The following is a 14,165-nucleotide window of genomic DNA, read 5'->3' as shown; positions in this document are numbered from 1 at the left end:
CATTTTGTATGACATAGTACCACAATTTTGTGGGTAGGGAGTGAACCCAAAGAAATGTTTTGATTGGGGATTTTTCACCAACTTCCACTTCTTTTTAACCTATTCTTTGCTTCGAATCAGAGCTTATATTTAGTATTTCCAAAAAGCTTATATATCCATTAAAGATGAAATCAGGACATAATTTAGAACAGATGGTTACTAAATTTGCATTGAACTGATATTTTTTTACTAATGAATTTCAAAGTTGACCCAAATATTTTACTGAAATCAAAACCATTAATCCAAATTACATGTCAAAATTGGGCTTTTTTAGTGAAAAAATTGGACCGTTTTAAAAACATTTAAGCATGTCTTTTATCATATTTAGGCTTGGAAACAATGGCCCGATTCAAAGTCCATTTAAAAGTTATCAATAATGTCGACATTGCAATGAAAATGGGGGCCCTCTGATCGAAGCCCGAAAGAAATTACTTTTTTTTTTAACCCGAGCACCACATTGCTTTCGAAGTATGCCATTCATTTTGTATCAAAATTTTCAATGGAATAATATGTTATTATATTACATAAATGATATATACACAGAGACAAATAAAATTATGACTCGAACGTATCTCCGCATCTAAACAATGATTTATCGGATGAACTACTGACCCGAACTCAAAAAATCGCGGAAACTTCTCATTTTATGACTCAAACTTGTCGCGATTTCCTTTGACAACTTTGAACAAAAAATTGTCGCAAAATGTTCAACAGCTTTGCATGACATACATTACTCGCCACAAACATTTAACTCTATATTTTTTAGTTGGGGAGGGATCGGTAGAATTGGACATCGAACTCGAAATTTGGTCTCATCTTGATGCTAGATACCATCGGCATATTTTACAGTTCTGAGGTTTAATTCAAGCACTGTTGCCCATTAGCTCTCTCAACATGGCCACAACTTGCAACATATTAGGCCGTTTGGATGGGAAATCATCGACACATTGCATTGTTATCTCCAAATACTTCACCATCTCCTTAACTTCTTCAACCTCGGATTCTTCACTACCTTTGGTGACGGATAGCAATTCCGTATCTACAACCTCCATGCCTTTCCCCTCTCTCGCCTTAGTTTTCACCCACCCCACCAAATTTGTGTCACCAAAATCCTCCTTATCAGTTGGCCTTTTCCCTGTCAGAAGTTCCAAAAGTATGACTCCGAATGAATAAACGTCCCCCTTTGCTGTGCAACGGAAGCTCTGGTAGTACTCTGGGGGAACATATCCAGGCGTCCCGGCTAGCGTGCTGACGCTTAAATGCGTGTCGAGAGCGCTTATAAGCCTTGCCATTCCGAAATCCGACACCCTTGCCTCCATTTCATGGTCTAGTAGAACGTTGCTCGATTTCATATCCCGATGAATGATGTGAGGAATGCAATTGTGGTGAAGGAAACATAGCCCTTTGGCTGCACCTCTGGCAATCTTTTTCCTCTCATCCCAAGTTAGAATCCTTTTTTGACCATTTCTTGGCCTCCCATGAAGCATTTCCTCAAGGCTTCCATATTCCATGAATTCATATACTAGAAGCCGTTCTTCGCCGATTTTGCAGTACCCCAAAAGTGGGACAAGATTTTTGTGTTTGATCTTGCCTAGTGTCTCCATTTCGGCCATGAATTCCCTGTCCCCTTGACAGCTTAACCGTATGAGTTTCTTAATGGCTACACTTGATCCATCCTTCAATGTAGCTTTGAAAACTTCACCGAATCCTCCGGACCCGATTAGGCTAGCGGCTGAGAATCCATTTGTAGCCTCAATCAGCTGTGAGAATTTGAGTTTCCTCAGTTCCCTCTGAAAAGTTGCAACATTGATACTCAGTGGCTCTTTCTCCTTCTCAATTTTCCATGTCGTGGCAGCATGCGATGCTTGTAAACTACCTAGCATTCTGGCTCCCTCGGCCTCCTTGCGCCTTGTACGAATCGCTATTGCCCACACGATCAATATGCAGACAGAAGCGAGTGATATAAGGATTCCCATTACCATGCTGTTAGCCCAAGAGACGCCGGCAGATTTATGTCTTTTTTCACCATTTCCTGTTGGATTCTCGGAAGGCTGGTTGTCGTATTGGCACTCAGGCAATGGAACCCCACATAGACCTGGATTATTTGCATACTGAGTTGCTGGAAGTGTACTAAGCTGCCCTCTCGATGGGATTTGCCCTGTTAACTCATTGTTGGAGAGATCGATTTGTACCAAGAAAGAAAGATTTGAAAATGAGTCGGGGATGTGCCCTTGAAGTCTGTTATATGATGCATCAAATACTCCAATATTCTTGAGCTGCCCTAGAGAATCCGGTATTTCTCCTGATAATTGGTTGTGGGACAAAACAAGAACTTGCAAGGCTATCATTTCACCGAATCCATCTGGGATCTTTCCTCTGAGCTGATTATACGAAAGATCGAGATATTCCACTGTCTGGTACCGAGTGAAAAGACTCAAAACTGGACCAGAATACAACCTAGTAAAGTCACAACTTCTCAATGATGGAACCTGTAGCAGTCTCTCAGGACGAATTCCTGAGAATTCGAGCAATCCTCCAACTCCTCTACACGAGTTCCCTACATTTCGCACAAACACGAGTGTGTTTCCTGAGAGGATCCCACTTAATGCCTTTGCTCCAATCTGCCTGCCAAGTCGAGGTGGGATTTCACCGCCTAGCTGATTACTGTTAAGATCTAGCCAAACTAAGCTGCTACAATTTGCTAACTCTCTCGGGATCTGACCAGTCAAGCTATTGTTTGCAAGTTGTAAAACAGCTAGCCTTGATAAAAACCCAAATTCTCGTGGAATCTCACCGCTGAGTTCATTGCTAGTGAGGGATATCCATTCTATATTAGCACAGTCGAACAATTCAGTTGGGATCTTGCCACTTAAACGGTTGTTGTTCAATATCAGATTCTTGAGTTTCTTGCATTTTCCCAACTCTGCGGGTACATTTCCTTCCAAGCTGTTGTACCAGGCAATCAGCTGCTCAAGATTCTCAAGATTCCCGAGCTCTTTAGGCACTGATCCATTAAGGTAATTTATGCTAAAATCAATGATCTTTAGTTGTGAACACACAGATAAGTGATGTGGGATTTGTCCGAAAAGTGAATTATCTGGTGCTCTCAGCTCTTCGAGGGAGGCAGCTCCGGGACATAAATCCGGTGGAATATTCCCAGAAAGCAGGTTGGAGCTGAAATCAACTACTCTTAATTTCTTGCAAAATGAAATGGAAGAGGGAAATTCTCCAGAGATCATATTGTTGCTCAGTAATAGAACCTCCAGAGATCCTAAAGTCTGAAGTATGGAATCAGGGAACGATCCGGTTAAGTTGTTATTGGAAAGATCGAGAACTTGAAGCCAAGAACATGATGAAAATGATGTAGGGATCGATCCAGTAATGTTGTTATTTGAAAGTTTAAGTTCCAAAAGTGAGTTACATATACCGCCCAATTCGCTTGAGATCCAGCCTGTGAGATGATTGTGAGAAAGATCGAGCCTTTGTAAGTTCTTGAGAGAACCAAAAGCTGAAGGGATTTCCCCGTTGAGTGAATTCTCGGTCAAAATAAGCTCATTAAGGTTCGTGCAATTCGAAAATGAGGATGGAAGGGAACCCAAGATTTGGTTTCCAGACCAGTCAAGACTCAACAAAGAGTTGCAGCTTTCGATTTTCAAGCCGGCAATCGAGCCGGTGATGTTGTTATATGACAGATCGAGAAACTGCAACTTATCAATGTGCAAGAACAGATTTTCGGGCAAGAAACCAGTTATATTATTGAAAGCAAGATTCACATATTCAAGATTAGGACAATTTGCGAAGAAATTTTCAGGAATATGGCCTAAAACACCAGCAAAAGACAACTCAAGTTGCTTCAAACCATAAGGGATTTCGACCAACGACGTGGTAGCATTTATAGACAGAGAATTAGCAGAAAGATTAAGTGAGGTCAACATTTCTAATATAGAAAAGGGATAGAAAGAAACTTGGCCAAGGAGAGAGGACTGAGCAAGATCAACGGCTGACACTCTCCCAAGAGTGCAAGCGATCCCATGCCATTTACATGGATCTTTATTAAGTTGCCAATCTACAAGAACCCCATGAGGATCCTTTTGAATCATCTTCTTGAAAGATAAAAGAGCTGAAGCATCGGTTTTGATCGACGTGTACGGTGCTTGTTCTCCTGCCATAGCCATAACAAGAAACACCATAAAAGAAAGAATTCTTTGAATGATCATGCTTACCTCCATTGATGGAGTTGAGCCAATATCCAAAAGGGAGATTTTTAGAGTGTGTGTAAATGCGTGTCTGTGAGAAATAGTGGTGAATATGATGATAATGATGATACAATTCCTTTGTGCATAGGGGCAGAATGAGCTTTACAAAAAGGGTTTGTTCCTTGTTATGCGTGTGATTTTATATGGAGAAAAAGGAGGGAACGTGGAATGGAATGTGAAACAATAAGAAATAATAGAAGGAATTGTAATCAATTCTTGGAGGGGTAAAATGTTTTATGATTTTTTAATAATTCCATATTATATATTGCACTGAATCTTCAAGTGGTCTGTAAATTAAGTTCAGTGAAATTGTAAAAGAGGCTTTCATTTCCAGGTGATGTTTTACTTTGTATGGAATAAATAGAAGCAGAACTGACATTCAAAAAGGTAACTTAGAATTGCAGTTTGAACTATTTCAGCAAGAGTATATCTTTTGTGAGACGGTCTCACGAATTTTTATCTGTGTTATCTGTGAGACGGGTCAAACCTACCGATATTCACAATAAAAAATAACACTCTTAGCATAAAAAGTAATACTTTTTCATGGATGATCCAAATAAGATATCCTTCTCACAAAATACGACCCGTGAGATCGTCTCACACAAGTTTTTGTTTTCAGGCAGACCTGATTTCTCATCCATTTAATAATGCAAAAAAATAATATCAAAAAATATATTTTAAAATTCATAAAGACTAATAATGTTTGAAATTTCCAAAAATGTGTAAAAATTGAAATTATTATTATTATTTTTGAACAACATATTAGATGGGCCTTTTTTCGTGGCATGGTTTGAACTAAATATCAAGGACAACGAGAAATTAAATTTTGATGCATGAATTGGTCAAAGATAGAGGACAGGTCCACAGACAAAGTATATCTAAAAAGAAAAATTAATAAAATCACAAGCGTGAAAATGAAACAGGATTGGACGTCTATATCGTAGATATTAGTTTTTTTCCATCTCAGTCGTACATGCATGAGTTATTAATTACCTGAATAAGTAACTTTGTTGTATAATACGTGAGACATGTTAATTAATATATATAATTATTACTCAGACAATTTTGTCACACAAATCATGTTCAGTATAATTTATTAGATTAACGTGATTTACAAGTTATTGTGTTAGTACATAAATTTACTCAGTACAAGTAATAAAAAAAAATTTAGAACCCAACTTTTCTATATACCTTCTGAACATCTGTCAACGACTAACATCAAAAATATTCTGCTTATATTTTACTCGTCGACTTAAACTGTATTTAAAACATCGTCGATACATCGATATTATTTGGAAAAATGGTGAGGATCTCAAAAATGGGGCGTTGATTGTGGGAGAAACTTTGAAAACTTTGGATCAGTTGCTTTTCTCAAAGTCATGCCTTAGGGGAATAATTTAACAATAGGGGGTATTATGTAGGGCCATATATTAAAATGGAGTAGGGGTGAATATAATGATTTGACATTGTTAATTAATTTTTTTACAATATAGTTAATAATTAATCAATATTTTTTAATGATCACAATTGTAAAGATGAAAGTGGATTAAAAGACGGAAAGGCCCACAAAAAATTAATTAATCGATTATCTCTAGCTAGTAGTGGTTAAAGGTGTTGGGCGTGATGATGCTCCCATTTCCGGCTACTAAGTATATTCTTCCCCCTTTATCATGCTTCGCAGGCTGGAGTCTCGTTGGAAAATATTAAACTTTATTTGTTACAGAATACGGCACCACCATTTTTGTTTTATTTTCCTTGCCAGAAAAAAGTAATAAAAAATTCTTTTGGGTTAAAATGGTCGTGTATCAAAACCAGATTATGAGAGAATTTTAAACTACAACATCATCGGTATATATGTCAAAACACGTTAGCGGGACAAGTCGGCCTGCAATCTACCAAAACTCATCATTAGGTATGAGTTGGGATGGGATCAGTCCAATTTGATCTAACTCGTTTTGACATATTTAATTCTGAGATGCAGTTACTTCATGAACAAATTCTATTTAAAGGGTATTGCGAAATTCAGTGTATTTTATGTGGCTATATAGAATATGAATATATTTGAATATAATTATCAATATTGGATAATATATTTGACAATGTTAAAGTTGGAGATTTATCTTTTAAAAACTAAATACTAATTAACAACTTACTAAACAAGTAAGGTAAAGTCTATTTTGGGGAAAAAAAATTCAGACTTTTGGCTAAACGGAGTTTAAAAAATACAAGACAATGTGTGCAACCATGGTTTCTCAGCTTCACCGGGTTCATTTAGGAAAATAAAATTGTGATTTTACAAGCAAAAAAACCTCTTTTTCCCGCACTTATAAAATTAAAACATTTGTTTTGTTAATTGTCCCACATCGGTTGGATAAATAACATGGGAGTTGTATATATGGGCTTTGACAATCCTCCCCCCAGCTTTTGGGGTTGAGTTAGGTCCAAGTTCCAATCTTAACATGTTTGAATATTTTCATTACAGTGCAGCTTCGTTCGAAAAATCCTTTTTCTGCAACAATTCATGTAACATTCTGAACATATTCCAACCTAAATAACCAAGACAAAAAATTTGTGTGAGACGATCTCACGAGTCGTATTTTGTGAGACAGATTTCTTATTTGGGTCATCCATGAAAAAGTATTATTTTAATTGTGAATATCGGTAGGATTGACCCGTCTCACAGATAAAGATTCGTGACACCATATTACAAAAGACCTACTCAAGAACCAAATAGAATGGTCGTTTACCCTGGCGATCGTGCTCAATATCATTCTGGTCTTACTCTGCCGCTAGAGCTCTGGAAACAGCAACATCATAGGTAGTAGGGCCAAACACCCTAACATCACGGCGTAAGATCGGCCGCAGACCATTCAGAAAATGTCTCAATTTGGCTCCAGCATCATTAGCAATTAGGGGTACAAAATGACATCCCTCTCAAACTTACGGATGAACTCCGTAACAGTCAAGTCATTGGAGTCAAATCATTGAGTTGCATTAGTCTACTCTAATATCATGTAAAATCAATTTGCCTATAATTACCCAAAAAACATTGGATAAAAAAAAAAGTTAGTCACGCCCATACTAATTATCAGGGTCGAACAAACTTTTTGGTAACCAAAGAAAGCAGTCAAAATTTGTTTAAATTAGAAAAGACATAACAATTCAAAGAAAATGGGATGTTTGAGGGTACCCAAGCCAATAATTGAATGTTTTGAAAATATTAGGAAAAAACATAAACTTTCTGTGTTGAATTTGTTGTGGGTGGGTTTTATTGTTGGGCTTAGGCACGCCTTGGGGACATTGCAGGTCACAACCCCACTACAAGCAAATTTGGTAATGTAAATGATTGGCGATAACCCCGATAAGAATATTTATGACCTTTTGAGTCGTCTCATTCTTCTTGCGGTCAACTGGTAAAATAATTTCATCCATTGTAAATAATTACATTTTTTTTGGAATTATATATTTTAAAATTTAATTCCAGTTGAATATATCTTTCGATATAATTTCTGCTAGAATGATTGAGAGCGAAATTGCGCTTCGACACATGCAAGATTGCGTGATGAGCATTTTTTTTTTAGTAAATTACCACAAAACCTACTTTATATTAATTTCATATTCAAGATATCCTTGAAATAATTTTTAAAAATTAAAACCTAATATTTATCTTGAATATCATTACGTAGTATTTTTAAAACTAGAAATAACTTAATTTGATTGATCAAACGTTTTAACTTAATATCATAATATAAATTATTTTAAATTGTACGCACAACTCAAATAGTCCATTTTGGCTTAAATTTATATGGTAAAAATTAAATTATATTAATTTTATTAATTAAATAAATGTTCATTTAAGGAAAAAAAACGCAAAAACTCTTGTGAAATTGATGGATTACATAATATTAAGAATATTTTTGATTTTAATGATAACAAAACTTATTATTGTATTGTTAATGTCTTTCATTAAGTGTGGAGTTGATATGTGTTAAATTAGAAGTGAAATATTAATGAAATATAATTTCAGCACAACTTAATTGCAGACGAGCTCAAAATTGATCAGTGATGCAAATGATCAGACGAAAAAACTAGTAATTAGAAAACTCGATTTTCCATAAGTTATAATTCATAATAGCTCATTTAGTTCGAATGTTATCTATGAAAATATTAGTCACAAAATCAAGCTGATGGAAACAAAAACAACAATTAGCTCAGTTTGATCAGTTCTGATATTTTGGTCATGTATCTCAACTCGGTTATTCAAATGGAACGATTCAATATGAATTACGGAGCAAGAAATATGATCTACAAAATATATTCACAAATCAAAATCTAAATCGGATCGCAAAAAATCGATAAACCATGATGAAGTTACAGGTTCTACACTGAATGAAGAACAAGTTTCATATTACAGACAATCTGCTATTTCATACATATATCTCTCATACGAACTTAGAATTGAGTGATTCTTAATTCTATTGAAAGCTAAGAGAAATAACTACAACTTTCATTTTTATAACTTTGTCAAAAATCGATGAATCGAGAATTATAAAAAAAAAAAGAACAACTCACTTGGAACATCTCATATCAAACTCACTTGGAACATCTCAGTTGCTCATATCAACTCAGTTTCAGAAAATAGTCAAAAATACGAATTTGATCGTTACAATGTCAGAATCCATATACAACTTTTTCAAACGATCATATTATTGTATTTACACTTATATCATTATTAGAGGCCATAAATACAAAATATTGAATATCACATGCAAGCTTTTGAAGGTAATTCAAAGTATGATCAGCTTACATGAAGAAATTAGATATAATGAGAGCAAGCTCAATGTGTGATGATGTATTTGAGATATACATACAATGTAATTGATTAAATTCTCACACGAAAAATAAATGAGCTTGATAGTTTAGATTACTGATAATATTTACACAAATACATTAAAGATCGTTTTTGTAGTCTTGACATAAGAGACATCAAATATTATGTAGATTGTGAGATTTCGGCCTATAATCAAGAGTGTGTTAGGAGTTTGGATTAGACAAATGATAAGTTTTAAGTTGGAATGAGTTTGCACAAGTGGTTGTATACATCAAAGTCTTGTAGTGAATCATTTATAGGTAGAAGAAATGGTAACATATATGTAGTTAATATCTGAACATTCATAAACAAAATCGTGTCTATTTATTTATCACATTTATTTACTATTGATATTTAGATGCATTGTTGAAGTATTTTATGTGTTTTTAAAATAACAAAATATTGCATATCAAATTGTTTGATAAAATAATTCAACCAAAATATTTTACTCATTCAGCATGCATATCATTTAAAAACTTTTCAAAATATTTAATCGATTTTTACGATTGATTACTTTGAGTGTCTTCTACTTGGTCTGAAATCAAACTCGATTTAATTTTTCGGTATTCAATATTTAAATAACCAAGCTATTTTTGGTGAATGCTTTTCCCCCAATCGATCATATCCGATACTGTCTCAAGGGTAAATTTTGTGAGACTGTCTCCGATCCAACACAACATCTGAAAATAATATTTTTTGTATATTTCTTATGCAAAATATTATTTTTCATGATAATTATGGATCGTGTCAACTCGTCTAAAAAATAAAATTGGATTATTCAAAAAAATACCACACCAAATATTAAGATACTTACATAAATTATGATATATATATATATATATATATATATATATATATATGAATAATATTAATTTTTCTGAAAACTTTTATTTTACATTAAATGAAATAAGATTATTTTACGTGTATCTATTTGCATTCTATATGTCGTTTTTTTCACGTGTTTATTACACATTATTCAAAATACTCGTGAGTCTAACCAATATTTGCCTAGATGAGAAATGAGATAGAATGCATTTAATTGCAGCGTGTACACGTGTCATCTTATTTCGTATCTTTAGAGTTCAATCATTGATTCCTAACGTATCTTCATTACGGTCGGTGATTCTGGAAAGAGGCCGGCAGGGGATCGAAGATGGCGACTCTGAGCGTCGCTCCGATGTTAACTTCGCCTCGTGATGATGCTATGCAATTGTACCGAGCTTTCAAGGGTAAATTCTCTGTTTTTTATTTAATTTGTTCCCTTGTTTCTACAGTTCACCAGGTATTATTGGGAAAAAACTTCTGATGTTTGCTGTATTGCCTTGAATTTATTTAATCGTCATGATTTTCGCCGATTTCTGTTGTTTTTTGCTATATAAAACTAGGGAACAAGTATATTTCATGATTTAGGTTTCCACGTAAATTCCGGAATATGAAGCTCGGGATTGACACAGAGTTTAAATTTACAGACAAATGTTTTGTTTATATCTTTCTTTTTCCAAAGTATCCAAGAATCCAGCATTTTCTAACTATTAATTGCGCCGTCTAGGTTTTGGATGTGATACTACTGCAGTAGTTAAAATCCTTGCGCATAGAGATGCAACACAACGAGCACTTATTGAACAAGAGTACAAGGCTATCTATTCTGAAGAACTAAATAAACGTCTGGCTTCAGAGCTTAGTGGTGATGTCAAGGTACCGAGGAAATTTGGCATCACATTTGAATTTTTTCCGCGTGCTTCCTCAGAGGAATGCTTTCTTTTTTTAGCTTTATAATGTAGAAATTTAGTAGTAATAGCTTCTAATATCAATCTACAACTATTTCTAGATGATTCTACTAAGAAATACTATTTACAGGCTACAGCTTTTAGTTTCTAGTTTTGTATGATTTTAGAGCGCTCTCTTACTGTGGATGCCTGATCCTGCTGGAAGGGATGCTATCATTGTAAGGCAATCTTTGGCTGCTGATACTGTCATCAATCTAAAAGCTGCTACTGAAGTAATATGTTCTCGAACCCCATCACAGTTACAATTCCTTAAACAAGTTTACCGTGCACGATTTCATGCTAATATTGAACATGATTTTGAATGTCATGCATCTGGTGATCACAAGAAGGTGCTCTCTCTCTCTCTCTCTCTCTCTCTCTCTCTCTCTCTCTCTCTCTCTCTCTCACACACACACACACACACACAAATGCATCCACTCTCACACAAATAATTATTTGAACATACTGACGTAGCTTAGGAGAAATTTAAACGATACCTGAGTGTAGAATTTCTGGGTAAAAGTTGTTTATCCCATTTTGTTTATAACGAGGACCTGAATTGTTCACCTATTTGAATATCGTTTTGAATTTGAGTTTCCAATTAATTTTTTTATAATTATGTATATTTGAAATCCAAACTACTATTTTTTAGATTATACTAGAATCTCTGTATTAGTTTATAAGCCACCTCTGATGCTCTGCTCTTCACAACATGGAATTTTGTGAGGAAAGTGGATGCTTGATAGTTAGGATTGAGTATTATCCAATCCCCGGCGCACCTCTAATGTGCTTCTTCCATGGATTTCGCACGTTCAGAACTGCTAATTCAAGGTAAGGCATCGGGAATAAGGTTCAGTTGGAATGATCATGTGTGAGGATTGGAAGATAAACATTGTTGTCTAGTAATGATGTATGAATTGAAGGGATTAAATATTATCGCTGTGTCGGAAAATCTTTTTTTCCTTATTTTTCTCTTATATTCTGAGGTCCTATGTGCATATCTTATGCAACAACTGGAATTGCCTCGACTAAGTTATGTAAGGAGCACATAAATCAACAATCTGTATGGACCTTACAATTGAATTGGGTCTGCTTGCGAGTTAACTACATATTTAAAGCCAGTTAGTTTTAGATTGATTTTGTGAAGTTTCTGATGATTCCAGGAACGTAGTAGACAGTAGTCACAGAACAGATAATGGCCATAATAGTCTTCTGATACATCAATCTAAATCACGGTTTCTATTTCAACCACAGCATATGGGTCCAGGATAATTTTTTGGTTTATAAATCAGGCACAAAGTTGATTTATAACTTATAAGTCCGGTCTTTGTGTTATAAGTATGCATATAGAACTAGTTATCAAAAAACTACTTTTTGAAGAACAGATTCTGTGCGAGTGAAATTTCTAGATCATTCTCAAGACAAGGATTATGCTCATAAATCCACTTAATCGTTTTTGTTTTATTCCATTTGGCAGTTGCTGCTTGCCTACATGAATGCTATAAGATATGAAGGTACCGAGGTAGACTGGGCGATGGCAGAACAGGATGCTACATCTCTTTATAAAGCTGGGGAAAAAAAGGTGGGGACTGATGAGAACACTTTCATCCGTATTTTTTGTGAGAGAAGCCGAGCACATTTGGCTGCAGTCTCTTCTGCTTATAACAGATTGTATGGAAGGTCACTGCAAAAGGTGAAACCTATCGTTTCAGCTCTGTACTTAAATTTTACTGTCTGTTGCCAAACTGGAAATCTTCTTGCAGGTTGTGAAAAGTGAAACCTCAGGGAACTTTGAGTTTGCACTCCTGACTGTTTTACGGTGCGCCGAGAATCCTGGGAAATACTTTGCAAAGGTAAAAAATTTATATTTTGTCGAGACATTGTCCATCAAGGAAAGGGTAAAGAGTTAAGTTTTTTATTTCACCTTTTTTCCCATGTGTGCCCCCTACATGGATCATTCTTTTGGTTGCCATATGTTTCCAACTATTTTATTATAAGAAAAAAATGATATACTGTAGTGTCCGTACGGTAATTACCATTCTGAAAACTCATTGGGCAATCCTTTTAATAAAATACTTTATGCATCTAGGCTTGTATTGACATTTGTGCAATCCCTGATATAAGAGAGTATAGATTATCCTGGATCTTGTCTTGAAATATGATTTATCTATCAGAAAATTAATTTCCTTGGACCAGAAAATGGTTTTGCTTTTATATGTTACAATATTTTATCACTAGGAAATGAGGAAATTTTTGCCACACATTATAGTTGTGTTAATTTGCACTAAAAAATGTAAGTTCTTTAAACATTGAATAACAATGACTGCTAGCTAAATCGTTTCACTTTGTGTCCTAATGAAAATCTTAAGGTGCTGCATAAGGCAATGAAAGGCATGGGGACCGATGAGTCTACACTTACTAGAGTTATAGTTACAAGGGCAGAGATCGAGATGCAGTATATAAAAGCAGAATACCATAAGAAATATGGAAAGTCATTAAACGATGCTGTTCAGTCGGAAACAACACGACATTACAGGGCGTTTCTTCTTGAACTTCTCGGCCCCACTCACCACTAGACATGTTGATTGCTTCCGTGTGATTTGTGATTATATATATATGTTCCGTAAATACTGATTTTCTCAATGTGTATGAGTGTGGGATTGTGTATTGGGAACGGCTAGGTGTCCCCTTATTAGTTTCAAAGTGTTTATCGAGCTTTCTGAAGCAATGCGTGCAGAATTGTTGAATAAAATCAACTGCTGAAGTTGGAAATTGTAAAAAATTATCTTGCTTTTTACGACCTTGTAAGTTGTAGGCGTCGCAATTCGGAGCAAGTTTGTCCTATTTCACTGGGAAATATGCGGTATCCTCTTTGCTATTTATTGCACTATCCTACGTGCTTTGCAATAGAATATGATTCATCCACTTTCGAGATACCTAATGAAGGATTCTATGGAACAGCCTGATGAGTACTTGGATGAAATTCTCGACTTCAATTCACATGATTGTTGACAAGTGATTAGTTCGCTTCTAATTATTATCAGTATAGTATGTAAGCTATTTCATTTTATTATAATTTCGTGTCATGATTATATTATTTTCTGTTTTAAAAATTATTTCAAAATTTCGACAGAAAACGTAATTATTAAGAGTTTTAATAACTTGGATGGACCTATTGATAACAGTATACAGCACATCAATGTTCGTAAATGACATTAGTATCGGATTATTTCA

The 14,165-nt window shown here is 35.0% G+C and overlaps 2 protein-coding genes across 4 annotated transcripts; one reads left to right on the top strand and one right to left on the bottom strand.

Annotated features, from left to right (window-relative positions):
- Window positions 1-665: 665 nt before the first annotated feature.
- On the bottom strand, window positions 666-4,463 carry LOC142552741 (serine/threonine-protein kinase BRI1-like 2). Its single transcript, XM_075662519.1, has one exon. The coding sequence runs from the start codon at window positions 4,266-4,268 to the stop codon at window positions 903-905; it is 3,366 nt and encodes a 1,121-aa protein (XP_075518634.1). The 5' UTR covers window positions 4,269-4,463; the 3' UTR covers window positions 666-902.
- Window positions 4,464-10,183: 5,720 nt separating this feature from the next.
- Window positions 10,184-13,728, top strand: LOC142552738 (annexin D5-like). Of its 3 annotated transcripts, XM_075662515.1 has the most exons (7): window positions 10,184-10,394; window positions 10,715-10,860; window positions 11,060-11,110; window positions 11,192-11,281; window positions 12,409-12,624; window positions 12,695-12,784; window positions 13,301-13,728. In XM_075662515.1, exons 1-7 carry the CDS (start codon window positions 10,319-10,321, stop codon window positions 13,505-13,507), a joined length of 876 nt encoding a protein of 291 aa, XP_075518630.1. In that variant the 5' UTR covers window positions 10,184-10,318; the 3' UTR covers window positions 13,508-13,728. The 3 variants fall into 3 exon arrangements, with proteins under 3 accessions (XP_075518630.1, XP_075518631.1, XP_075518629.1); XM_075662516.1 differs by lacking the exon at window positions 11,192-11,281 and having other exon boundaries at window positions 11,060-11,164; XM_075662514.1 differs by having other exon boundaries at window positions 11,060-11,281.
- The last annotated feature ends 437 nt before the right edge of the window (window positions 13,729-14,165 follow it).

This window comes from Primulina tabacum, chromosome 8 (genome assembly GCF_025594145.1).
Source record: "Primulina tabacum isolate GXHZ01 chromosome 8, ASM2559414v2, whole genome shotgun sequence".
NCBI lineage: Eukaryota > Viridiplantae > Streptophyta > Magnoliopsida > Lamiales > Gesneriaceae > Primulina > Primulina tabacum.
This window is presented reverse-complemented; position numbering and strand designations above follow the sequence as displayed.

Coding starts and splice junctions, on each gene's coding strand:
- LOC142552741 (XM_075662519.1), bottom strand. CDS start 4,268: ATGGAGGTAAGCATGATCATTCAAAGAATTCTTTCTTTTATGGTGTTT.
- LOC142552738 (XM_075662514.1), top strand. CDS start 10,319: ATGGCGACTCTGAGCGTCGCTCCGATGTTAACTTCGCCTCGTGATGAT. Junction 10,861..11,059: donor AGCTTAGTGGTGATGTCAAG/GTACCGAGGAAA, acceptor GTATGATTTTAG/AGCGCTCTCTTACTGTGGAT. Junction 12,625..12,694: donor ATGGAAGGTCACTGCAAAAG/GTGAAACCTATC, acceptor ATCTTCTTGCAG/GTTGTGAAAAGTGAAACCTC.